The sequence below is a fragment of the Salvelinus alpinus genome, chromosome 20, assembly GCF_045679555.1.
Source record: "Salvelinus alpinus chromosome 20, SLU_Salpinus.1, whole genome shotgun sequence".
In the NCBI taxonomy this organism is placed as follows: domain Eukaryota; kingdom Metazoa; phylum Chordata; class Actinopteri; order Salmoniformes; family Salmonidae; genus Salvelinus; species Salvelinus alpinus.
Genome location: NC_092105.1, coordinates 46,176,362 through 46,199,589, shown reverse-complemented (window position 1 = coordinate 46,199,589; position 23,228 = coordinate 46,176,362). Strand labels below are relative to the sequence as shown.

At 41.1% G+C, this 23,228-nt stretch overlaps 1 protein-coding gene across 2 annotated transcripts in view; it reads left to right on the top strand.

The window, feature by feature from the left end:
- LOC139547001 (inactive dipeptidyl peptidase 10-like) overlaps nucleotides 1-11,801 on the top strand; it is a 323,183-nt gene extending 311,382 nt beyond the window's left edge. For both annotated transcript variants that reach the window (XM_071356027.1, XM_071356028.1), the window contains exons 24-26: nucleotides 8,038-8,110; nucleotides 8,511-8,584; nucleotides 10,348-11,801. In XM_071356027.1, coding sequence (XP_071212128.1) covers nucleotides 8,038-8,110; nucleotides 8,511-8,584; nucleotides 10,348-10,485 — 285 coding nt within the window. In that variant the 3' untranslated portion in view covers nucleotides 10,486-11,801. The remainder of the gene's footprint in view (nucleotides 1-8,037; nucleotides 8,111-8,510; nucleotides 8,585-10,347) is intronic.
- The last annotated feature ends 11,427 nt before the right edge of the window (nucleotides 11,802-23,228 follow it).

The following is a 23,228-nucleotide window of genomic DNA, read 5'->3' as shown; positions in this document are numbered from 1 at the left end:
CTCCTTGATCGCACACGCTTTTTCAGTTCTGCCAACACATTTTCTAAAGGATTGAGGTCAGGGCTTTGTGATGGCCACTCCAATACCTTGACTTTGTTGTCCTTAAGCCATTTTTCCACAACTTTGGAAGTATGCTTGGGGTCATTGTCCATTTGGAAGATCCATTTGCGACTAACCTCCTGACTGATGTCTTGAGATGTTGCTTCAATATATCCACATCATGTTCATTCCTCATGAAGCCATCTATTTTGTGAAGTGCACCAGTCCCTCTTGCAGCAAAGCACCCCACAACATGACGCTGCCACCCTTGTGCTTCACGGTTGGGATGGTGTTCTTCTGCTTGCAAGCCTCCCCCTTTTTCCTCCAAACATAACGATGGTCATTATTGCCAAACAATGCTATTTTTGTATCATCAGACTAGAGGAAATTTCTCCAAAAAGTACGATCTTTCTCCCCATGTGCTGTTGCAAACTGTAGTCTGGCTTTTTTATGGCGATTTTGGAGCAGTTGCTTCTTACTTGCTGAGCGGCCTTTCAGTTTATGTCGACATAGGACTCGTTTTGCTGTGGATATAGATACTTTTGTACCTTTTTCCTCCAGCATCTTCACAAGGTCCTTTGCTGTTGTTCTGGGATTGATTTTCCACTTTTTTCCACCAAATTACGTTCATCTCTAGGAGACAGAACGTGTCTACTTCCTGAGCGGTATGACGGCTGCGTGGTCCCATGGTGCTTATACTAGCGTACTATTGTTTGTACAGATGAACGTCGTACCTTCAGGCATTTGTAAATTGCTCCCAAGGATGAACCAGACTTGTGGGGGTCTACAATCTTTTTCTGATGTCTTGGCTGATTAGTCAACTTAGTGTATGTAAACTTCTGACCCACTGGAATTGTGATACAGTGTATTATAAGTGAAATAATCTGTCTGTAAACAATTGTTGGAAAAATGACTTGTGTCATGCACAAAGTAGATGACCTAACCGACTTGCCAAAACTACAGTTTGTTAACAAGAAATTTGTGGATTGGTTGAAAAATGACTCCAACCTAAGTGTTTGTAAACGTCCGACTACAACTGTATGTGAGAATGATGTTCATTGACTACAGCTCAGCGTCAACACCATACTGCCTACAAAGCTTGTCACTAAGCTAAGGACCCTGGGAGTAAACACCTTCCTCTTCAACTGGATCCTGGACTTCCTGATGGGTCACCCTCAGATGGTAAGGGTAAGCAACAACACATCTGCCACGCTAATCCTCAACACTGGGTCCCCTCAGGGGTGCGTGCTTAGTCCCCTGTACTCCCTGTTCACCTACGACTGCTTGGCCAAGCGCGACTCCAACACCATTGGTAAGTTTGCTGATAACACAACAGCGGTAGGCCTGATCACCGACAACGATGAGACAGCCTATAGGGAGGAGGTCAGAGACCTGGCAGTGTGGTGCCAGGACGACAACCTCTCCCTCAACGTAAGCAAGACAAAGGAGATGATCATGAACTACAGGAAAAGGAGGGCTGAACACGCCCCCATTCACATCGACGGGGCTGTAGTGGAGTGGGTCGAGAGTTCCAAGTTCCTTAGTGTCCACATCACCAATGAACTATCATGGTCCAAACACACCAAGAAAGTTGTGAATATGGCACAACAACACATTTTCCTCCTCAGGAGACTGAGAAGGTTTGCCATGGGTCCCAGATCCTCAAAACGTTCCACAGCTGCACCATCGAGACTATCCTGACCGCTTGGCATCCGACCGTAAGGCGCTACAGAGGGTAGTGGGTACAGCCCAGTACATCACTGGGGCCAAGCTTCCTGCCATCCAGGACCTATATACTAGACGTTGTCAGAGGAAGGCCCAAAAAAGTGTCAAAGACTCCAGTCACCCAAGTCATAGACTGTTCTCTCTGCTACCGCACAGCAAGCGGTACCGGAGTGCCTGGTCTATGTCCAAAAGGCTCCTTAACAGCTTCTACTCCCTTTGTTTTTACACTGCTGCTACTCACTGTTTATTATCTATGCATAGTCACTTTACCACGACCTACATTTACAAATTACCTTGACTACCTGTAATCTTGCACATTGACTCGGCACCCATACCCCTGTATATAGCCTTGTTATTGTGTTACTTTATATTTTATTTTTTACTTTACTTTATTTATCAAATATTTTCTTAACTCTATCTCTTGAACTAAATTGTTGGTTAAGGGCTCGTAAGTAAGCATTTCACAGTATTCGGCGCATGTGACAAATAACATTTAATTTAATTTGAACCTACTTTGAACCTAAATGATTGATTGTCTTGATCGCTCGCGTATGTCTTCCAACTATAGAGTTAATACTTGGTGGAAGCAGCTTTGGCAGCCTCCGTGACTCCTCGTTTATGATATTCTACCAACTTTGCAGAACTCTTAGGGCAACATACACTACTGTTCAAAAGTTTGGGGTCACTTACAAATGTCCTTGTTTTCCATGAAAACATACATGAAATGAGTTGCAACGTGAATAGTCAAGACTTTGACAAGGTTATAAATAATAATTTTTACTTGAAATAATGTGTGCTTCAAACGTTGCTTTCGTCAAAGAATCCTCCATTTGCAGCAATTACAGCCTTGAAGACCTTTGGCATTCTAGTTGTCAATTTCTTGAGGTAATCTGAAGAGATTTCACCCCATGCTTCTTGAAGCACCTCCAGCAAGTTGGATTGGCTTGATGGGCACTTCTTACGTATCATACGGTCAAGCTGCTCCCACAACAGCTCAATAGGGTTGACTGTGCTGGCCACTCCATTATAGACAGAATACCAGCTGACTGCTTTTTCCGTAAATAGTTCTTGCATAGTTTGGAGCTGTGCTTTGGGTCATTGTCCTGTTGTAGGAGGAAATTGGCTCCAATTAATCGCCGTCCACGGGGTATGGCATGGCGTTGCAAAATGGAGTGATAGCCTTCCTTCTTCAAGATCCCTTTTACCCTGTACAAATCTCCCACTTTGCCACCACCAAAGCACCCCCACACCATCCCATTGCCTCCACCATGCTTGACAGATGGCGTCAAGCACTCCTCCAGCATCTTTTCATTTAAAAACATTCATTTGTTTTTTATTTCTCCCAAAAAGTACATTTCTTTGCTGTGTTGTCTTGCAGTATTACTTAACAGGCTTGTTGCAAACAGAACAGATCATTTGAAGTGGATATTTTTTAACACAGCCTTCACTTTGTAATACAGGCCAATAATGTTGATTGAACGCACTGTATTTTCAAGTTTTAAGCTTGCAAAATCATGTTATGGGTTTTCTTGTCACTTGCAGGGACTGGGTAGTTTGTGAAGATTAAAGTACAAATGAAAGGAGCAAAGCCCAGGTACAAAGTTAAAGAAAAACCTGTCGTAGTCTTTTGAAAACCCTGGGGAGTTTTATTTTTCAGCGGAACAATTACACCCATTACACAATCACACCCAAAGACACACCAGAGTGGCTTTCAAAGAGATGTTGAGTGTTCCTGAATGGTCCATTCTCAGTCTGCAATCAAAAACAATGTATATAGACTGAGTGTACAAAACATTTTAGAACTGCTCTTTCCATGACATAGACTGAACAGGTGAATCCAGGTGAAGCTATAATCCCTTCTTGATGTCACTTGTAAAATCCCCTTCAATCAGTGTAGATGAAGGGGAGGAAACGGGATAAATATGGATTTTGAAGCCTTGAGACAATTTAGACATGGATTGTGTATGTGTGCCTTTCTGAGGGTGAATAGGCAATACAAACTATGTAAGTGCCTTTGAAGAGGATATGGTAATAAGTGCCACGCGCACCGGTGTCAAGAACTAAAACACTGCTGGGTTTTTCACGTTCAACAGAATCCTGTGAGTTCTTTCAATTGAAAGTGTGGATTCACAGCTCCAATCCAGATGTGTTGGTCATTACTGAGACGTGGTTAAGGAAGAGTGTTTTGAATGCTGATGTTAACCTTTCTAGTTATAACCTTTTTCGGCAAGACAGATCTTCCAAAGGAGGGGGAGTGGCAATCTTTACCAAGGATCACCTTCAGTGCTCGGTTGTCTCCACCAAGTCTGTCACCAAACAATTTGATTAGCCGGTTTTAAGCATTAAACTTTCAAATAGCTATTTTTTGACTGTTGCTGGGTGCTATAGTCCTCCATCAGCACCAGCCTGTACCCTAAGCTCTCTCCTGGCCCCTTACACTAAGTCTGAATATGTCCTGCTAGGTGACCTAAACTGGGACATGCTTAAACCACCTGACTAAGTCCCAAAGCAATGGGACTCCCTAAATATTTCTCAGATTATTACCAATCCCACAAGTTATGACTCCAAATACCCAGAAAAGGCTACTCTCCTTGATGTTATCCTCACAAATAATCCTGCTAGGTATCAGTCTGGTGTTTTCTGTAATGACCTTGGTGATCACTGTTTTACAGCCTGTGTTCGTAATGGCTGCTCAGTGAAATGACTTGTCCTGATTTGTCATAGACCCTTGCTAAAAAACTTTAATGAGCAAGCCTTCTTTCATGAACTGGCCTCTGTAAAATGGTATAGAATCAGCTTGATCCCCTTTGTCGAAAAAGCTTGGACCTTCTTTTTTTATATTTTCAGTGGTATTGTTAACAAACACGCCCCCCATAAAGAAAATGACAATTAAAAACAGGTTCCGCCCCTGGTTCGACCGTGATCTTGCAGAGTTACTCCTTCTCAATAATTGCATGTGGCGAAAGGCTCGGCACACGCATACTCAGGCTGACTGGCTGTCGTTCAGGCAAATGAGAAATAAGTGCACTCAGGCTATTCATGAAGGCCAAAGTTAGTTTCTTGAAGGAGCAGTTATGTCTCTATGGGTCTAACCCCAAGAAGTTCTGGAAAACGGTTAAAGACCTGGAGAATAAACCCTCCTCCTCACAGCTGCCCATGTCCCTTAATGTTGATGATGTGGTTGTTACTGACAAGAAGCACATAGCAGAGCTCTTTAGTCACCACTTCATTAAGTCAGGATTCCTATTTGACTCAGCCATGCCTCCTTGCCCGTCCAACATTTCTTCATCTCCCAACTCTACTAATGCTACTATCCCCGATGCTTTTCCTCTTTTTCCCCTGTCCCACTACAAAGTTTCTCCCTGCAGGCAGTCACTGAGTCCGGGGTGCAAATGGAGCTCCTTAAGCTTGACCCCCAAAAAACATCTGGGTCAGATGATTTAGACCCTTTCTTCTTTAAGGTTGCTGCCCCTATCATCGCCAAGCCTATCTCCAACCTTTTAACCTGTCTCTCCTTTCTGGGGAGGTTCCCATTGCTTGGAAGGCAGCCACGGTTCGTCCTTTATTTAAAGGGGGAGATCAAGCTGATCCTAACTGTTATAGGCCTATTTCTATTTTGCCCTTTTGTCAAAAGTTTTGGAAAAACTTGTCAATAATCAACTACCTGGCTTTCTTGATGTCTATAGTATTCTCTCGTGTATGCAATCTGGTTTCCGTTCAGGTTATGGATGTGTCACTGCAACCTTAAAGGTCTTCAATGATGTCACCATTGCCCTTGATTCTAAGAAATATTGTGCTGCTATTTTTATTGACTTGGCCAAAGCTTTTGATATGGTAGACCATTCCATTCTTGTGGGCCAGCTAAGGAGTATTGTTGTCTCTGAGGGGTCTTTGGCCTGGTTTGCTAACTACCTCTCTCAAAGAGTGCAGTGTAAGTCAGAAAATCTGCTGTCTCAGCCACTGCCTGTCACCAAGGGAATACCCCAAGGCTGGATCCTAGGCCCCACGCTCTTCTCAATTTACATCAACAACATAGCTCAGGCAGTAGGAAGCTCTCTCATTCATGTATATGCAGATGATACAGTCTTATTCTCAGCTTGGACCCTCCCTGGATTTTGTGTTAAATGCTCTACAACAAAGCTTTCTCACCAGGCTCTGTCGCAGCTGGCCGCGACCCAGAGACCGTTGGGGTGGCACACAATTGGCCCAGCGTCGTCCAGGTTAGGGGAGGGTTTGGTTGGCAGGGATGTCCTTGTCCCATCGCGCACTAGCAACTCCTGTGACGGGCCGGGCGCAGTGCACGCTGACACGATCGCCAGGTGCACGGTGTTTCCTCCGACACGTTGCACATTGGTGTGGCTGACTTCCGGGTTAAGTGGGCATTGTGCCAAGAAGCAGTGCGGCTTGGTGTGATTGTGCTTCAGGGGACGCACGGCTCTCGACCTTCGCCTCTCCTGAGTCTGTACGGAAGTTGCAGCGATGAGACAAGATTGTAACTACCAATTGGATACCACGAAATTTGGGAGAAAAACAAAAAAACAAAAAAAGATATAAAAAGCTTTCTCTACCCTTAACCTTGTTCTTAACACCTCCAAAACAAAGGTCATGTGGTTTGGTAAGAAGAATGGCCCTCTTCCCACAGGTGTGATTACTACCTCTGAGGGTTTAGAGCTTGAGGTAGTCACCTCATACAAGTACTTGGGAATATGGCTAAACGGTGCACTGTCCTTCTCTCAGCACACATCAAAGCTGCAGGCTAAAGTTAAATCTAGACTTGGTTTCCTCTATCGTAATCACTCCTCTTTCACCCCAGCTGCCAAACTAACCCTGATTCAGATGGCCATCCTACCCATGCTAGATTATGGAGACGTAATTTATAGATCGGCAGGTAAGGGTGCTCTCGAGCGGCCAGATGTTCTTTACCATTCAGCCATCAGATTTGCCACCAATGCTCCTTATAGGACACATCACTGCACTCTATACGCTTCTGTAAACTGGTCATCTCTGTATACCCGTCGCAAGACACACTGGTTGATGCTTATTTATAAAACCCTTTAAGGCCTCACCCAACTCTATCTGAGATAGCTACTGCAGCCCTCATCCTCCACATACAATACCTGTTCTGTCAGTCACATTCTGTTAAAGATCCCCAAAGCACACACATCCCTGGGTCGCTCCGCTTTTCAATTCACTGCAGCTAGCGACTGGAACGAGCTGCAACAAACACTCAAACTGGACATTTTTATCTCAATCTCTTCATTCAATAACTCAATCATGGACACTCTTATTGACAGTTGTGGCTGCGTTGTGTGATGTATTGTTGTCTCTACCTTCTTGCCCTTTGTGTTGCTGTCTGTGCCCAATAATGTGCCCAATAATGTTTGCACCATGTTTTGTTGCTACCATGTTGTTGTTATGTTGTGTTTCTACCATGCTGTGTTGTCATGTGTTGCTGCCTTGCTATGCTGTTGTCTTAGGTCTCTCTTTATGTAGTATTGTGTTGATTCTCTTGTTGTGATGTGTGTTTTATCCTATATTTATATTTTATTCATTTTTTGTATTTTTAATCCCAGCCCCCGTCCCTGCAGGAGGCCTTTTGCCTTTTGGTAGGTCGTCATTGTAAATAAGAATTTGTTCTTAACTGACTTGCCTAGTTAAATAAAGGTTAAATAAAAATAAAATCAAGAATGGTCCACCACCCAAAGGTCATCCAGCCAACATGACACAACTGTGGAAGTATTGGAGTTGACATGGGCCAGCATCCCTGTGGAATGCTTTCAACACATTGTAGAATCCATGCCCCGACGAATTGAGGCTGTTCTGAGTGCTAAAGCGTAGGTGGAACTCAATATTAGAAATGTGTTCTTAATGTTTTGTGCACTCAGTGTATGTTGCCGTAAGAGTTGTGCAATGTTGATAGAATCTTATTCAAAAATGATTCACAACTGTAATTGCTGCCAAAGGTTCTTCTACCAAGTATTATCTCTGGGGTGTGAAGGCACACAATCAATACATCTACTTTTTTTTCCTAACATATGTATTTATTATTTTACTTTGAAAGTGTTGAGTAGGTTGTGTAGATCGATAATTTTTTTAAATCTAATTTAATCCCTTATTAGATGTAATTTTTAGGCAGCAGAATGTGAAGACTGTGCAAGGGATGTATAGACTTTCACTAGCCACTAGGAATGTTTCTTGACCTTCCCTCTCTAACAATATGCCAGCAAATTCTTTCTGATACTCTTGACACTTATATGGTTGGCTCTGTTGCAGTTCTCCAGCGTGTTGCAGAACGTCCAGCCACTGAGGGAACAGACTCTGATGCTTGTCCACGGTACAGCAGATGGTGAGTGACTAACTAAGAGAAACCAAGAAAAAGGCCTCAACAATGATCTGGGGTCAGTTAGGTTGCTGTTGTGTTGTTGTTTACAATGTAGGACCAGTCTGCAGTGTGCTTCTTGCCAGACGGCACTTAAAACAGCAATAATCTAACAATTGTAAAAAATGAAGAACCTTGGACAAAAATGACAGTTTTTATGAAATATAAGTTATTGAAAGAATCAGTCAATTTCCATTGTACAGAGAATGGTTTTTCCACAAGAAATCCCAATGTGTCACAAATGTTTCAAGTTAGATCATCTTTCATCTCCACCCTGTAATGTTTTGTGTCATTATGTGATCTTGCCGCTCTTCCCGTGACGATTCAAGCAGAATTCTGCTGTAACATTTTCTTATGCTTCTTTCAGCCAATGTCCACTTTCAGCATACTGCTGAGCTCATCAAGAACCTTGTGAAAGTTGGAGCAAACTACTCGATGCAGGTATGGAGAATGTCATTGTCCGCTATACTGTAGAATACAGGTTCTGTGTAGGTACATTAGATGAATTAAGCCATAAGTCTACCCAAGCTATGGTTGCTTTAAATGTATACTAACAGTAACAAAACTATGCAGTACCCAGCTATGTATGTAGAGTAGGTTACTGTAGTGTGTGTAGTACCATAAACATACAGTAACACCAGCCACTGCATATAGGGAAGGGCACTCAGCTTCTACTGCACTGGCTCAGATGACTGATGATTGGCTAAAATACATGGATAATACAATGATAGTCGGAGCTGTATTGTTAGATTTCAGTGCAGCCTTTGATGTTATTGATCCTAATTTGTTACTGACAAACTCACTCGTTCTGGCTTTACATCACCTGTCATCAAATGGTTGGAGAGTTACTTATCCAATAGAACCCAGAGAGTGTTCTTCAATGGAAGCTTCTCGAACATCAGATAATGGACAGTGCGGTGTCCCTCAGGGCAGTTGCCTTGGGCCGTTACTCTTCTATACTTTTACAAATGATTTGTCTTACAAGAAGCTAAAAATGATTATGTATGCTGATGATTGCACATCACTCTACGCATCAGCACCTACAGCCAGTAAACTCACTGAAACTCTTAGGGAAGGAGTTGTATTCCGTGTCAGAATTGGTAAATATCAATAAACGGACCTTATATACATCTAAAACCAAAAGCATTGTATTTGGTTCAAAGCGTTCTCTTAGACTTAACTCTCAACTGGAAATGCGCATAAAGGGTGTGACCATTGAACAAGTTGAAGAAGCTGACCTCCTAGAAGTAACATTGGATGGTCAGTTATCATGGTCAAGTCATATTGACAAAGTTGAAGTGAAGGTGGGGCGAGGTATGTCAGTTCTAAAAATATGTTCTGCGTACAGGATCTACTGTACTAGTTGTTCAGACTCTGATCTTGTCCCATCTTGATTACTCTCCGGTAATATGGCCAGGTCCAGCAAAGAAAGACCTAGCAAAGCTGTGACTGGCTCAAAACAAAGCAGCACGCCTTGTCTTAACTCCACACACCAATAACATGAATGATAGTCTTTCATGGTTGAGGGTTGAGGAGAAATCGACTACTTCTCTTCTAGTCTTTTTAAGAAACATTTGTGTCTAATGTGTCTAATCTATTTGCATACACTTCAAACAGACATACCCCACCAGACACACCACTATGGGTTTCTTCACTTGTACCCAAACCAAAAACAGATTCAATGCGCTTCTCAGTTATCTGTAGAGCCATGTCATCATGGAATGCTCTGCCACCAGAGGTAACTCGGGCAAAATGCAAGTTTAGCGTAAAAACAAACAGATAAAAAACATTTTGTATCACAGAGCCTCTCCTCTTTCTAAAGATCTAATTTAACTGTACTGTATCTAAGAATATGAATATGTACAGTATAAATGAATAGTGTGTAAATAGTCATTATATTGTCTCTTGGGGTCTCTCCAATATATAACTCATATTTCAATTTTCTTTTGAATGTCATTTAATGTTGTTCTAATCTATAACTGTTCTGTACTTTGTCATGCGTTTGTACGTTTTATGTGGACCTCAGGAAGAGTAGATGTTGCATGTGCAGTAGCAAATGGGGATCCTAATAAGCTAAACTAAACTGTGATGAGAAGAGAGTAATTACACACATCCATAAAGTAGTAGTTTAAATAAATATAAGTATACTGTCTTTTCACTAATGCCGCTGTGCACATGTTGTGCTCATTGTTGTGGTGTTCTAGATCTATCCAGATGAGGGTCATTTCCTGTCCCAGAGAAGTAGGCTGCACCTCTTTGCCTCGCTCACCAGCTTCTACAGGGAGTGTCTCAAGGAAGAGATCCTACCGCTGCCCGATGATGATGAGGAGGAGGAAGAGTAGGAGTAAGATGTGGTGGAGACCTTCGGCAGGACTTTTGCAGGACTTCCTCACTGTAAAAAAATTGCTGAAGCCTGCACGAAAGGCTGGTGGCTTTTGGACCAAGTGTTAAGACGGAGGTGGACAGTGAGAGTTGCGGCGTGTGTGTGGGTATGTGCGTGTGTGTGCAAATCACATCGCTTGTGTTAGTTTGAGAGAGAGTTTGTGCGTGTTTGTGCGTGTGCCTGCGTATGTATGTTTGTGTGTGCGTGTGTTTGCAGTCAGAGAACTCCCAAGGACACCTGTCAAAGCCAATGGACACCAGAATTGTCAGGACTACAAGTGGGAACTCTCACTTATCCAAAATGCCACTTCAATCTCCACCTCTGAGACTATCCCTCTCACAGCAAAGCACATAGCAGACGGCCTCCATCTCCGGCAGGAGCCATTAGGGTTCCAGCATCCACACTGACAAGTGCATGGTTCTTTTCCCCTTTCAGCTTAACTCGTTTTGCCATGTTAGTTTTCATCGTGGTAGACATTGGAAGAGGCAAACACATATGTACCCTTTTCAATTTGATCCTCTCTTTATTTTGGGGTTTCGATGCACACGGATATGCTCCACTGCTCTTCAGAGACATACTGTAGGCAATGCAAGTTCACCTTGACTGTGACGTTGTCCGCAAATAAGTGCAATTCCCGCTGAATGCTCTCTTCTTTGAGACCCCCCCACTGAAAATAAGTCCTTTGTGCACACTTAATTGTACAAGGGTCTCATGTAGACATGTCCGATGCCTTATGAAGTGCTACATAAGACCACGTACTGGCATTCATATCCCTTAGTTATTAGAAGCTTCACACTAACCCGTGTCAGCTCAGTTCTTTGAGATGCAACATGCCAGTGCCGTCTCAGAGACAGTTAATATCAGTTGTAAGGTCAGGTCATAAACCAGTTGTAGTTCCAGTGAGTAGTGAGTGGTCACAAAGGCCATAAAATGACATCGTGTAGGGCTAAGTAAGGCGTTTCGCATGTCTACAGGGGGACGCCTAAAGTGTTGCCGTATTTTGTACAGTACAATACAGCAGAGTGTGTACATACCTATATTTTTTAGATATGTCAGATCACCCGGATAGGTTAGTCTATGGGAATGGAATGATTTGACATGTATGTCTTGTATATTTTTCAGTTTTTTTTGGGTTTAGTAGATTTTTCTTCTTAGGGTGGATTTTGTAATGCTTGTTCATGTTCATTTTGTTGTTTTTGAAGGGGGGGTGATGGTTTTGGGTTATTGTGATTGTCCTCCAGTGATGATTGTGAATAAAAAACACTGAGAAACGAATATATTACCGTAAGGTATTCAGCACAAATTACATTCAACCACAGTGTTGTTAGTATTGATTGACAAAATGACAAATGATCCAGGTAATTATACTGTATTTCATTGGTTCCTTGACCTTGGACTCACCTTTGTGCCTAGACGAGTTGAGTTGGTCATGGTCTGAAGACAAATTCAATGAGGGGCTTGAGGCAGATGGTTTATCAGTGTTGTGTTTAAATACTAGAATGCTGCTCCCTGGGAGTGAGAAGGACACACTCCACCCAAGAACAGGATTGGGCAGCTGTGGTTCTAGAGAGCAACTAATTGCAGGCTTTTGTTCCAACCCAGCTCTAACATATGTAAACCACTCGTGGTGTGCGAGAGAGAGAGATGTTGATACCTCTTTGTAGAACAGCATCCAACATAATCTCAAAGTGTATTATGTGCAGTGTATTGTGTGAAGCAGAACTTGCTGTGATTAACAGTTCTTTGTGGTGTCTGATTAACATATTTCGTGGAATGTTGTGGCACTTTATGGTAGTTTGCAGTACTTTCCAGTTGATTACCTGATGTTTTGCCCGAAGAATGGTGTTTCTCTACTGTACAGTTTCCTACCAACAAACAAATTTGGAATCAAGGTAGCTAGAGTACAGATATATTGGTTTTATTCTAGCGTACATTATGAAGACAAATATACAAATACAATTCACTAAGGACATTTACTGCATGGTGAATGGGACGTTTGTGTGTAATTCATTTGAGGCAAGCATTAATATACATGATCAACACTTCTGTAAAGCTGCACCATATGATGGATAGAATGGTAGACAATTCTTTCAGGGATATATTGAACATAAGTTGTGTTTTGTATAGGAGTCATGAACTTAGGCCGGGATTCAATCTGAAGCCTGGTTATACAGTAGCGTGCTTGACATTTAAAGGGTGACCGCCACGGACGGCACCAGAACGAATCAGTTGGACAGGCATTTGATTTCCAAACGGTGGCACCTTTTTTTTCACGGGACCTCCTATATACGTTTTTTTATGGGTTTTATAGTAAAGGCAAGTAATTTAACAAAAATGTTTCATCTTTTAATGTGGCATGAACACAAAAGGTTACGATGTTTTCACCTGATTGCCAAACAAATCACTTAATAGGCTGCACATGAGTTTCAAGTTTGGGGAAGCGTACAATTTCTCTTAACATTTCTACCGATCTGCGTGCCAGTTATGATTTTCATATGCACATTTTCGTGGATCAGTTTTAGTTCAATAACGATCATTTTGTTTCTCAAAATCAGTTGGTTAATCATAAAAATCTGAATTAAAATGATAAAATTCTAAAAGGTCAAATTAAACTAATGCGAGAGCACCAGCCTCTGCCAAATGGACACATTGATACACCATGAACCATTGGCGCCTAAAGAAATGACCGTATGCATGGAGCTCAATGATATCCTATAGGCCAATGCAGCAGTAGGCCTGTAACTTCCATTTTCAACTAAGTAAAAACACATAAAATCGACAATTAAAAACAGTAGAAAATATCCTGATGAAAATGCAGGTTCTTTCAATTAAATTAATCTCTCTACTCCGCCTGTATACCTCCCTTTCTAAAGGACTTGACTTGAATTAACGAAGTGCAACATTGTATCAAATCACTCAACTGGGACCAATTGAAGCTGTGGCTAGTGAACTCGCAACATTGTATCAACTAACCTATTCCGAGCCTTCAGTTTCCCACACCAGTGAGCTTGGGACAGAGAGATGTTTTTGGGAAAAATGTTCAGGTATTTAAGGATGTTTCCAGTGGATATATGCAATCATCAAATCATTATATTTTGCTCTTGCACACCGAGGCTTAGTGATTATCAAGGGGGAGAGTGTTGGAAAGATAACTATTATCATTCGCAATGGATGTAAAAAAAATCTGACTTTGAAGGACTTACTGTGTGAGGTGAGGAAAAAATGTATTAGTGGTGGACATGGTGAGTTAAGACGATCCGAAATCAGACATCTCCAAATGGGCACTTTCGCGCACTCCCTCAACATTAAGAGGACAGAGAAACCAGACACATGCTCATTGCTCAAACTAAGCAATCCAAACAAAAGACAATGAAGATTGACAAAACTCGTAAATGATGGTTATGAAATTAACCAAAACTTGTTTCTCACAAGTGTAGCATGTTGTGAACTCTGCAAACAACGTTTCCACTCCGAGAATGAGAACGGTAAATGACTGTAATTAATACATGCATTATTTTTTAATTTTTTATTTTATTTAGTCTTAATTTAACTAGCCAAGTCAGGGCTGGGATAAATATATATATATATATATAGGACAAAACACACATCACTACAAGAGAGACACCACAACACTGCATAAAGAGAGACCTAAGACAACAGCATAGCATGGTAGCAAAACCACATGACAACAACATGGTAGCAACACAACATGGCAGCAGCACAACATGGTAGCAGCACAAAACATGGTACAAACATTATTGGGCACAGACAACAGCACAAAGGCAAGAAAGGTAGAGAAACAGAAATGAATGTAACTAAATGACGGGGACTAATGTTACATTTACTACAGGTGACATATGCAAATGGAGGAATGAATAAAAAATAAACAATCAAAGGGGAAACAATTCACACAATGAAACAATGAATGTGCAAGAATTAGCGGGAGACAGCTAAGGCATTCTGGAGAGCTGAGAGCATGTATTCTGGAGAGAGACGTGCCTATATCTTCGCCTCACACCCCTTCACTTCTTCCTGTCTCAACATTATTCATTCAATTATAGACATGACACTTTATCTACGCACATATTTGAGATACTTTTCAATGACAGCTGCAACTCAATAATCAGCTAGGCCTATTGCCACGCGAGCTGTCCAAATTTCCGGCTTCCCAAATAAGCATAGTTAATGCTGTTAATTTGAAACAATCCACAGCAAATTTTTTAAAGAAGCTCATAATCCTCTGGTGAAGTATTTTAATGATTTGATTTATTTTTGTATAGACAGGAGTAAATATATCATTTTGGCAAATGTATTTAAATTTACTTTAAGCCAATTGGACGTGCTGCATATTCAAAAACTAGTTGACCTTCGCACATTCACCAAAATAATTCCAGCATCTGAACAGCACACTGTGCACCCACCAACTTTCCTTCAATTCGCATGGCTGAAACGACACTACATGGCATGTACAGTTGAAGTCGGAAGTTTACATACAACTTAGCCAAATACATTTAAGTCAGTTTTTTCACAATTCCTGACATTTAATCCATGTAAAAATTCTCTGTCTTAGGTCAGTTAGGATCACCACTTTATTTTAAGAATGTGAAATGTCAGAATAATAGTTGATAGAAAGATTTATTTCAGCTATTATTTCTTTCATCACATTCCCAGTGGGTCAGAAGTTTACATACAATCAATTAGTATTTGATAGCATTGACTTTACATTTTTTAACTTGGGTAAAAAGTTTTGGGTGGCCTTCCACAAGCTTCCCACAATAAGTTGGGTGAATTTTTGGCCCAATCCTCCGGACAGAGCTGATGTAACTGAGTCAGGTTTGTAGGCCTCCTTGCTTGCACAAACTTTTTCAGTTCTGCCCACAAATGTTCTATAGGCTTTAGGTCGGGGCTTTGTGGTGGCCACTCCAATACCTTGACTTTGTTGTCCTTAAGCCATTTTGCCACAACTTTGGAAGTATGCTTGGGGTCATTGTCCATTTGGAAGACCATTTGCGACCAAGCTTTAACTTCCTGACTGATGTCTTGAGAAGTTGCTTCAATATATCCACATACTTGTCCTCCCTCATGATGCCATCTATTTTGTGAAGTGCACCAGTCCCTCCTGCAGCAAAGCACCCCCACAACATGATGCTGCCACCCCCGTGCTTCACGTTTGGGATGGAGTCTTCGGCTTGCAAGCCTCCCCCTTTTTCCTCCAAACATAATGATGTTCATTATGGCCAAACAGTTCTATTTTTGTTTCATCAGACCAGAGGAAATTTTTCCAAAAAGTACGATCTGCACTTTACCAAAAAGCACGATCTGCACAACTGCACTTTGTCCCCATGTGCAGTTGCAAACCGTAGTCTGGCTTTTTATGGCCGTTTTGGAGCAGTGGCTTCTTCCTTGCTGAGCGATCTTTGAGGTTATGTCGATATAGGACTCGTTTTACTGTGGATATTAATACTTTTGTACATTTTTCCTCCAGCATCTTCACAAGATCCTTTGCTGTTGTTCTGGGATTGATTTGCACTTTTCGTACCAAAGTACGTTCATCTCTAGGAGACAGAACGTGTCTCCTTCCTGAGCGGTATGATGGCTGCTTGGTCCCATGGTGTTTACACTTGCATACTATTGTTTGTACAGATGAAGGTGGTACCTCCAGACGTTTGGAAATTGCCCCCAAGGATGAACCAGACTTGTGGACGTCTACAATATTTTTCTGAGGTCTTGGCTGAGTTCTTTTGATGTTCCTATAATGTCAAGCAAAGAGGCACTGAGTTTGAAGGTAGGCCTTGGAATACAACCACAGGTACACCTCCAATTGACTCAAATTATGTCAATTAGCCTATCAGAAGCTTCTAAAGCCATGACGTCATTTTCTGGAATTTTCCAAGCTGTTTAAAGGCACAGTCAGTCACCTTAGTGTATGTAAACTTCTGACCCACTGGAATTGTGATATAGTGAATTGTAAGTGAAAGAATCTGTCTGTAAACAATTGTTGGTAAAATGACTTGTGTCATGCACAAAGTAGATGTCCTAACCGACTTGCCAAAACTTTAGTTTGTTAACAAGAAATTTGTGGAGTGGTTGAAATATGGGTTTTAATGACTCCAACCTAAGTGTATGTAAACTTCCAACTTCAACTGTATGTGGACACGCCTTCAAATTAGTGGATTCAGCTATTTCAGCCACTCCCGTTTCTGACAGCTGTATGAAATCGAGCAAACAGCCATACAATCTCCATAGACAAGCATTGGCAGTAGAATGGCTGTACTGAAGAGCTCAGTGACTTTCAACGCCGCACAGTCATAGGATGCCACCTTTCCCAGCAAGTCAGTTTGTCAGGGAGCAACAACGGCTCAGCCGTGAAATGGTAGGCCACGCAAGCTCACAGAGCGAGACCGCCAAGTGCTGAAGTGCAGAGCGTGTAACAATGGTCTGTCCTTGGTTGCAACACTCACTACCGAGTTCCAAACTGCCTATGGAAACAACGTCAGCACAAGAACTGTTCGTCTGGAGCAACATGGAATGGATTTCCATGGCCAAGCAGCCACACACAAGTCTAAGAATATCATGCGCAATGCCAAGGGTAGGCTGGAGATGTGTAAAGCTAGCCACCATTGGACTCTGCAGCAGTGGAAGCGCGTTCTTTGAAGTGATGAATCACGCTTCACCATTTGGCAGTCCAACGGGCAAATATGTGTTTGGAGGATTACAGGAGAACGCTACCTGACCCAATGCATAGTGCCAACTGTACAGTTTGGTGGAGGAGGAATAATGGTCTGGGTTTTGGGTTAGGCCCCTGAGTTCCAGTGAAGGGAAATCTTAACGCTACAGCGTACAATGACATTCTAGACGATTCTGTGCTTCCAACTTTGTGGCAACAGTTTGGGGAAGGCCCTTTCCTGTTTCAGCATGACAATGCCCCCATGCACAAAACGGGGTCCATACAGAAATGGTTTGTTGAGATTGGTGTTGAAGAACTTGACTGGGCTGTACAGAGCCCTGACCTCAACCCCATCAAACACCTTTGGGATGAATTGGAATGCAGACTGCGAGCCAGACCTAATCGCCCAACATCAGTGCCCAACCTCACTAATGCTCTTGTGGCTGAGTGGAAGCAAGTCCGTGCAGCAATGTTCCAACATCTAGTGGAAATCGTTCGCAGAAGAGTGGAGGCTGTTATAGCAGTAAAGGGCGACTAACTCCATATTAATGCCCATGATTTTGGAATGAGATTTTCACCGACTTTTCGTCATGTAGAGTATCTCACCGGAGAACGCATTCCGAGCGAGCGAAACAACACCCCTCTGTTTTACAATATCTAGCTCATGTACCTGATGCTGTCTGGCTGAAAAGAGAACGACATGCCATACTCTTCTTAACCACACAGCATCAGATACATGGGCTACACATACTGAGAAAGAAGAGTGCTGTTTCGCTCGCTCAAATGTTTTTTCTGAGAATGATGCGTCTTTCTGTTGGCGTGCATCTCGGTCAAATAAATTATCAAGATTTAAATATTTTATTTGAAAGGGCAAGGATGTACGGTATGGCGACTGCATTTCCTGATTTGGTCGCATTTTAGATTTGGTTGATTTAAAAATGCTTGCAGCCATGACCAAATTGACCATGGGTATTATTATCGGGTGCCTGACACTGAACTCTGAATTGATGATTACTTGGGTACTGCCAGCCTTGGGCAGATTTAAAATAAACCCCACGCACGGAAAACTGTTATAGTACCCTTCATTCCGTGACATACAATTTTTTCCAATTATCTCGCAAGTCTCAGTTTTGGAAAATACATACTTTTTGACCAAAATTATCCTTTTTATACTTTATAGTAAATTTTGACACTAGAATAAATGTTTGACTCATATCAATGGCAGATAGGCCATTTTAAAAATGAGAAGTTACTTTTTAGGGACAGTGTATTTCAGTGCCAACAGAAGTTGTATTTGAATTCCGTAATAATGAATTTGTATTAGGATATTAAATAGGAATTTTATATTTTGAATTAGTAATTCACAAATTGAATTCCTAATTTGAACTTGAATTTCATGATTTGAAACTGAATTGAATAAATATTGCATTCAGTTTTAAAATGCTATCCCATTGAATAAAATATTCAAATGCAATATTTATATATTCAGTTTTAGTCTGTAAGTATATTTGTGTCCAACTGGTAAAAGTTTAATGTGATTTGATTAATATATATGAAAACTATTACCCTACTATGGGTGTATTGCCTGGCCTCAAGGTCAACAGCATCATCAATCAATCAATCAAATGTATTTATAAAGTCCTTTTTACATCAGCAGATGTCACAAAGTGCTTGTACAAAAACCCAGCTTAAATTGCAGAGAGCAAACAATAAAGATGTAGAAGTTTCCTTGAAAGGCTGGAACCTGGGAAGAGACCTAGAGAGGAACCAAGCTCTGAGGGGTGGCCAGTCCTCTTCTGGCTCTGCCGGGTGGAGATTATAAGAGAACATGGCCGTTAAGGCCAGATTGTTCTTCAAGATGTTCAAACATTCATAGATGAGGGTCAAATAATAATCAGTGGTTGTAGAGGGTGCATCAGGTCTGTACCTCAAGAGTAAATGTCAGTTGGCTTTTCATAGCCAAGCATTCTGAGGTTGAGACAGCAGGACAAGGTAGCATGACCTGTGAACAGGTCAGGGTTCCATAGCCGCAGGCAGAACATCATGAATTTGACCTACTGTAGTACCAGGACATTTTAGCCAAAAACCTGTCTGCCTCTGCCAGGAGGCTGAAACTTGGCCGCAAGTGGATCGTCCAGAAAGACAATAACCCCAAGCACACATCAAAATCCACAGAGAAATGGTCAATTAACATTTTGCAATGGCCGTCTCCAGACTTGAAACCCATTATTAAACCTGCGATTTGATTTGAAGAGGGCAGTCCATAAACACAGATTAAAGATATCAACGATCTGAAAGGATTATGTTTGGAGGAATGGTCCAAGATCCCACCTAATGTGTTTTCCAACTCATGGTGAGGCATTGAAAATAAGGGTGTCAATAATACAAATATATACAGTATATATTTTTTTGTGAAATAAAATCTCTTTCTTTGAGAAATTGTAATAGAATAAAATAATATAATTCCACAACTCCCATTAGCATACAATGTAGCTCAATATTTTAATTATTTAGGTCGTCTTCATGAAGGGTGTCAATCATTTCCGAACCCCACTGAAAATACAAGAAAGTACAATACAAGAAAGTGGCTCAGTTGGTAAAGCATGGCTCTTGCAACATCAGCTTGTGGGTTCTGCTGGGGCCACCCATACAAAAACGTATGCACACTAGGGATGAATATTTTCCAGAAAAGTCTCAATACCGGGAATAATTAATATTTATCCCAAGAGCCCTGGAAAACACCACAAAAACCGGAAGTGCCCATTTGAAACATTTAAAACCAAGATATGGTCACTATGCCAGGGTTCTCCCAAGATAAGATTGTCGATATGCCACATTGCCGGCTTGGCTGTGCCACTATGTAAAGATTTCACAGCAAGTGAAACTGATATTTACTAATGACAGAGTAACTTTGATCTCCAATGACATTGTTGTGAATTGAAAAACAGGCCGTTCATATATTCCCCGGCATTATCACGTTCCTTAATTAATTCAGCGCATTTCAGCAGTAAGCCTATGCTATCTCGACACAGAGCGCTCGCACCCCGAGTATGATATGGCGTTGTCGAATCATGCAAACTTTCTAACGGCAGTCAAACAAAAGTCAAATGACCAAAATCGCTCAGCTTGCTGGTTAACCTCCAATGAATGGCAGAATATCTCCTATTTGGAAAAATCAAGTTGATGATAATACAGACAGCAGATCAGCTCATGAATAACAGGGAGATTAAGATATCTTAATGGGGACTATAGGGGGTGCTGTTCCGCATTAGCATATTTGTGTCTCCAAATTAAACTGCCTCGTGCTAAATTCTTGATCGTACAATATGCATATTATTGTTATTATTGGATAGAAAACAGTCTATAGTTTCTATAGGAGTTGAAATTTTGTCTCTGAGTGGTACAGAACAATTTCTACAGCACTTTTCATGACAGGGTTCAGATTTCAGAAATTTTTACCTCTGATCTGGGGTCTGTTTTTAAGGCGACAGTGAATGCTATGAAGAAACCGACACTGCCTACGTCTTCCTCTGGGTGTCTGTACGTCATCACGTTTTCAATGGAATCGATGGGACGTTCACAGCCATTATAAAAGACGAAAATGTACAGAGACCACCCTTTCTCAACGTGCGCCTGAAGCGTAAAGGACATCGGACCTGCCTCGTTCCAAATCGTTTTCTAACCAGCAGTATTTCTCCGGTCATGTTTTCAGTCGTTATAGTTGTTAAAAACATCATAATGTAGTGAATTTTAACCGTTTTATATCAATTTATATCCGTTTAGTGCGATTTTGAGGAATTTCTTTGTCGTGCACTCTGAAAGTTTGGACACGCTTTAGGGTGTCGGTCGTTGGTGATGGACATTTCGAAGGACAGAGGACATCTATCGACCAAAAGACGTTTATAACATAGAAAGGATACATTGCCCAAGAATATGATGGAAGATCAGCTCAAAGTAAGCAATATTTAATATGATAAACCGTGTTTCTGTCGAAATATTTTAAACGCATATATCGCCATTTTGTTTGGTATAGCTTCACTTGGCCAACCCTGTATTGAAAAGTAAGGATAATTTTAAAAATGTAAATCAGCGGTTGCATTAAGAACTAATTTGTCTTTCGATTCCTGTCAACCCTGTATTTTTTAGTCAAGTATATGATTAGCTTTTAATTAAACTAGATCACTCTGATAGATGACGTCAGACATATTGAGGCTTGATTTCCTAGTATTTTCATTGTGTAACCACGGTTTTGTATGGCTAAATATGCACCTTTTCGAACAAACTGTATATGTATGTTGTAAAATGATGTTACAGGAGTGTCATCGGAAGAATTCTGAGAAGGTTAGTGAAAAAATTAATATCTTTTGGCGGTGGTTACGTTATAGCGCTCTTTGGCTGGAATCGATGCTCTGGTAACGTTGGAACATGTAGTATGCTAACTTATCGATTTATTGTGTTTTCGCTGAAAAACGCTTAGAAAATCTGAAATATGGTCTGAAATCACAAGAACTGGGTCTTTCCATTGCTATGCTTTGTCTATTTTTATGAAATGTTTTATGATGAGTAAATTGGTCATACACGTTGCTCTATCTAGTAATTCTAGTGGATTTGTGATGGTCGGTGCAATTGTAAACTGTGATTTCTACCTGAAATATGCACTTTTTTCTAACAAAAACTATCCTATACCATGAATATGTTATCAGACTGTCATCTGATGGTTTTTTTTATAGGTTATTGGCTATCAATATCTTAGTTGAGCCGAATTGGTGATAGCACCTGAAGGAGTAAGAAACTGATGGAGTTAGAATAGTGGTGTATTTTGCTAACGTGTTTAGCTAATAGATTTACATATTTTGTCTTCCCTGTAAAACATTTTAAAAATCTGAAATGGTGGCTTTATTCACAAGATCTGTATCTTTCATCTGGTGTCTTGGACTTGTGATTTAATGATATTTAGATGCTACTATCTACTTCTGAAGCTATGCTATCTATGCTAATCAGTGTGTGGGGGGTGGGGGGTGCTCCCGGATCCGGGTTTCTGAGGCAGTAAAAGTTAAAAATATCCATATCTATTCTCATACAAATTGTTGATCACACATTCTCTGAAATGATCATCTACGTGACCACACACAACTATAGCATTAAATTGGTGTATAGGATTATTTTATGATATTTCTTATTTTCCGTTTCACTGTTGGTTAGTTAAAAAAAGTGTGGAATCAGTTGTTTGAAATGGTAATAGTTATTGAGTATTTACCCAGTAACAATCTTGCATATTTGTGATTGGTGGAATGGGAATTATTGAAAATGAGAGAATAGAAAGTAGCTGAGTTCATTCATCACAGTATCTGTGCGCAGTTGATGATTGAATCTATAAAATAGTAATCATTCTCCATTCAGATTGTGTTCGCATAATGTGTCAAACTCATTCCAGACGGGGTGGGGTGGGGGGGTTGTGGGTTTTCGCTCCTCCCTTGTACTTGATTGATGAATTAAAGGCAGTTAACCCACTGTTCCCCGGGCGCCGAAGACGTGGATGTCGATTAAGGCAGCCCCCCACACCTCTCTGATTCAGAGGAGTTGGGTTAAATGCGGAAGACACATTTCAGTTGAAGGCATTCAGTTGTAGAACTGATTAGGGATCCCCTTTCCCTAATTAGTAAAGAACTCCCCTCACCTAGTTGTCTAGGTATTAATTGAATGGAAAAAAAAAAAAAACCCGCAGACCCTAGGCCCTAAATGGAATGAGTTTGACACCCCTGACGTAGATTGTCATCCATCCACCATTTTGAAAGAACTATCAAACTACATTAGTATAACGGTTGGATATGACCGAGTGAGTTTCAGTATAAGCAATGCTTTCAATTGCATTAGCCTATTTTATTCCAATATTTTCCTCATCAGTTGATCATAAATAAGGTGAGTTTTCCTCTCTTTGCGCTTTTTCTAGTCCCAATGTCCGTTTCCTCATCTACTCACTCCGCTGCCGCCCCCCATCCAGCACGTTGTTCTCAACACCATTTTAAATCAATATA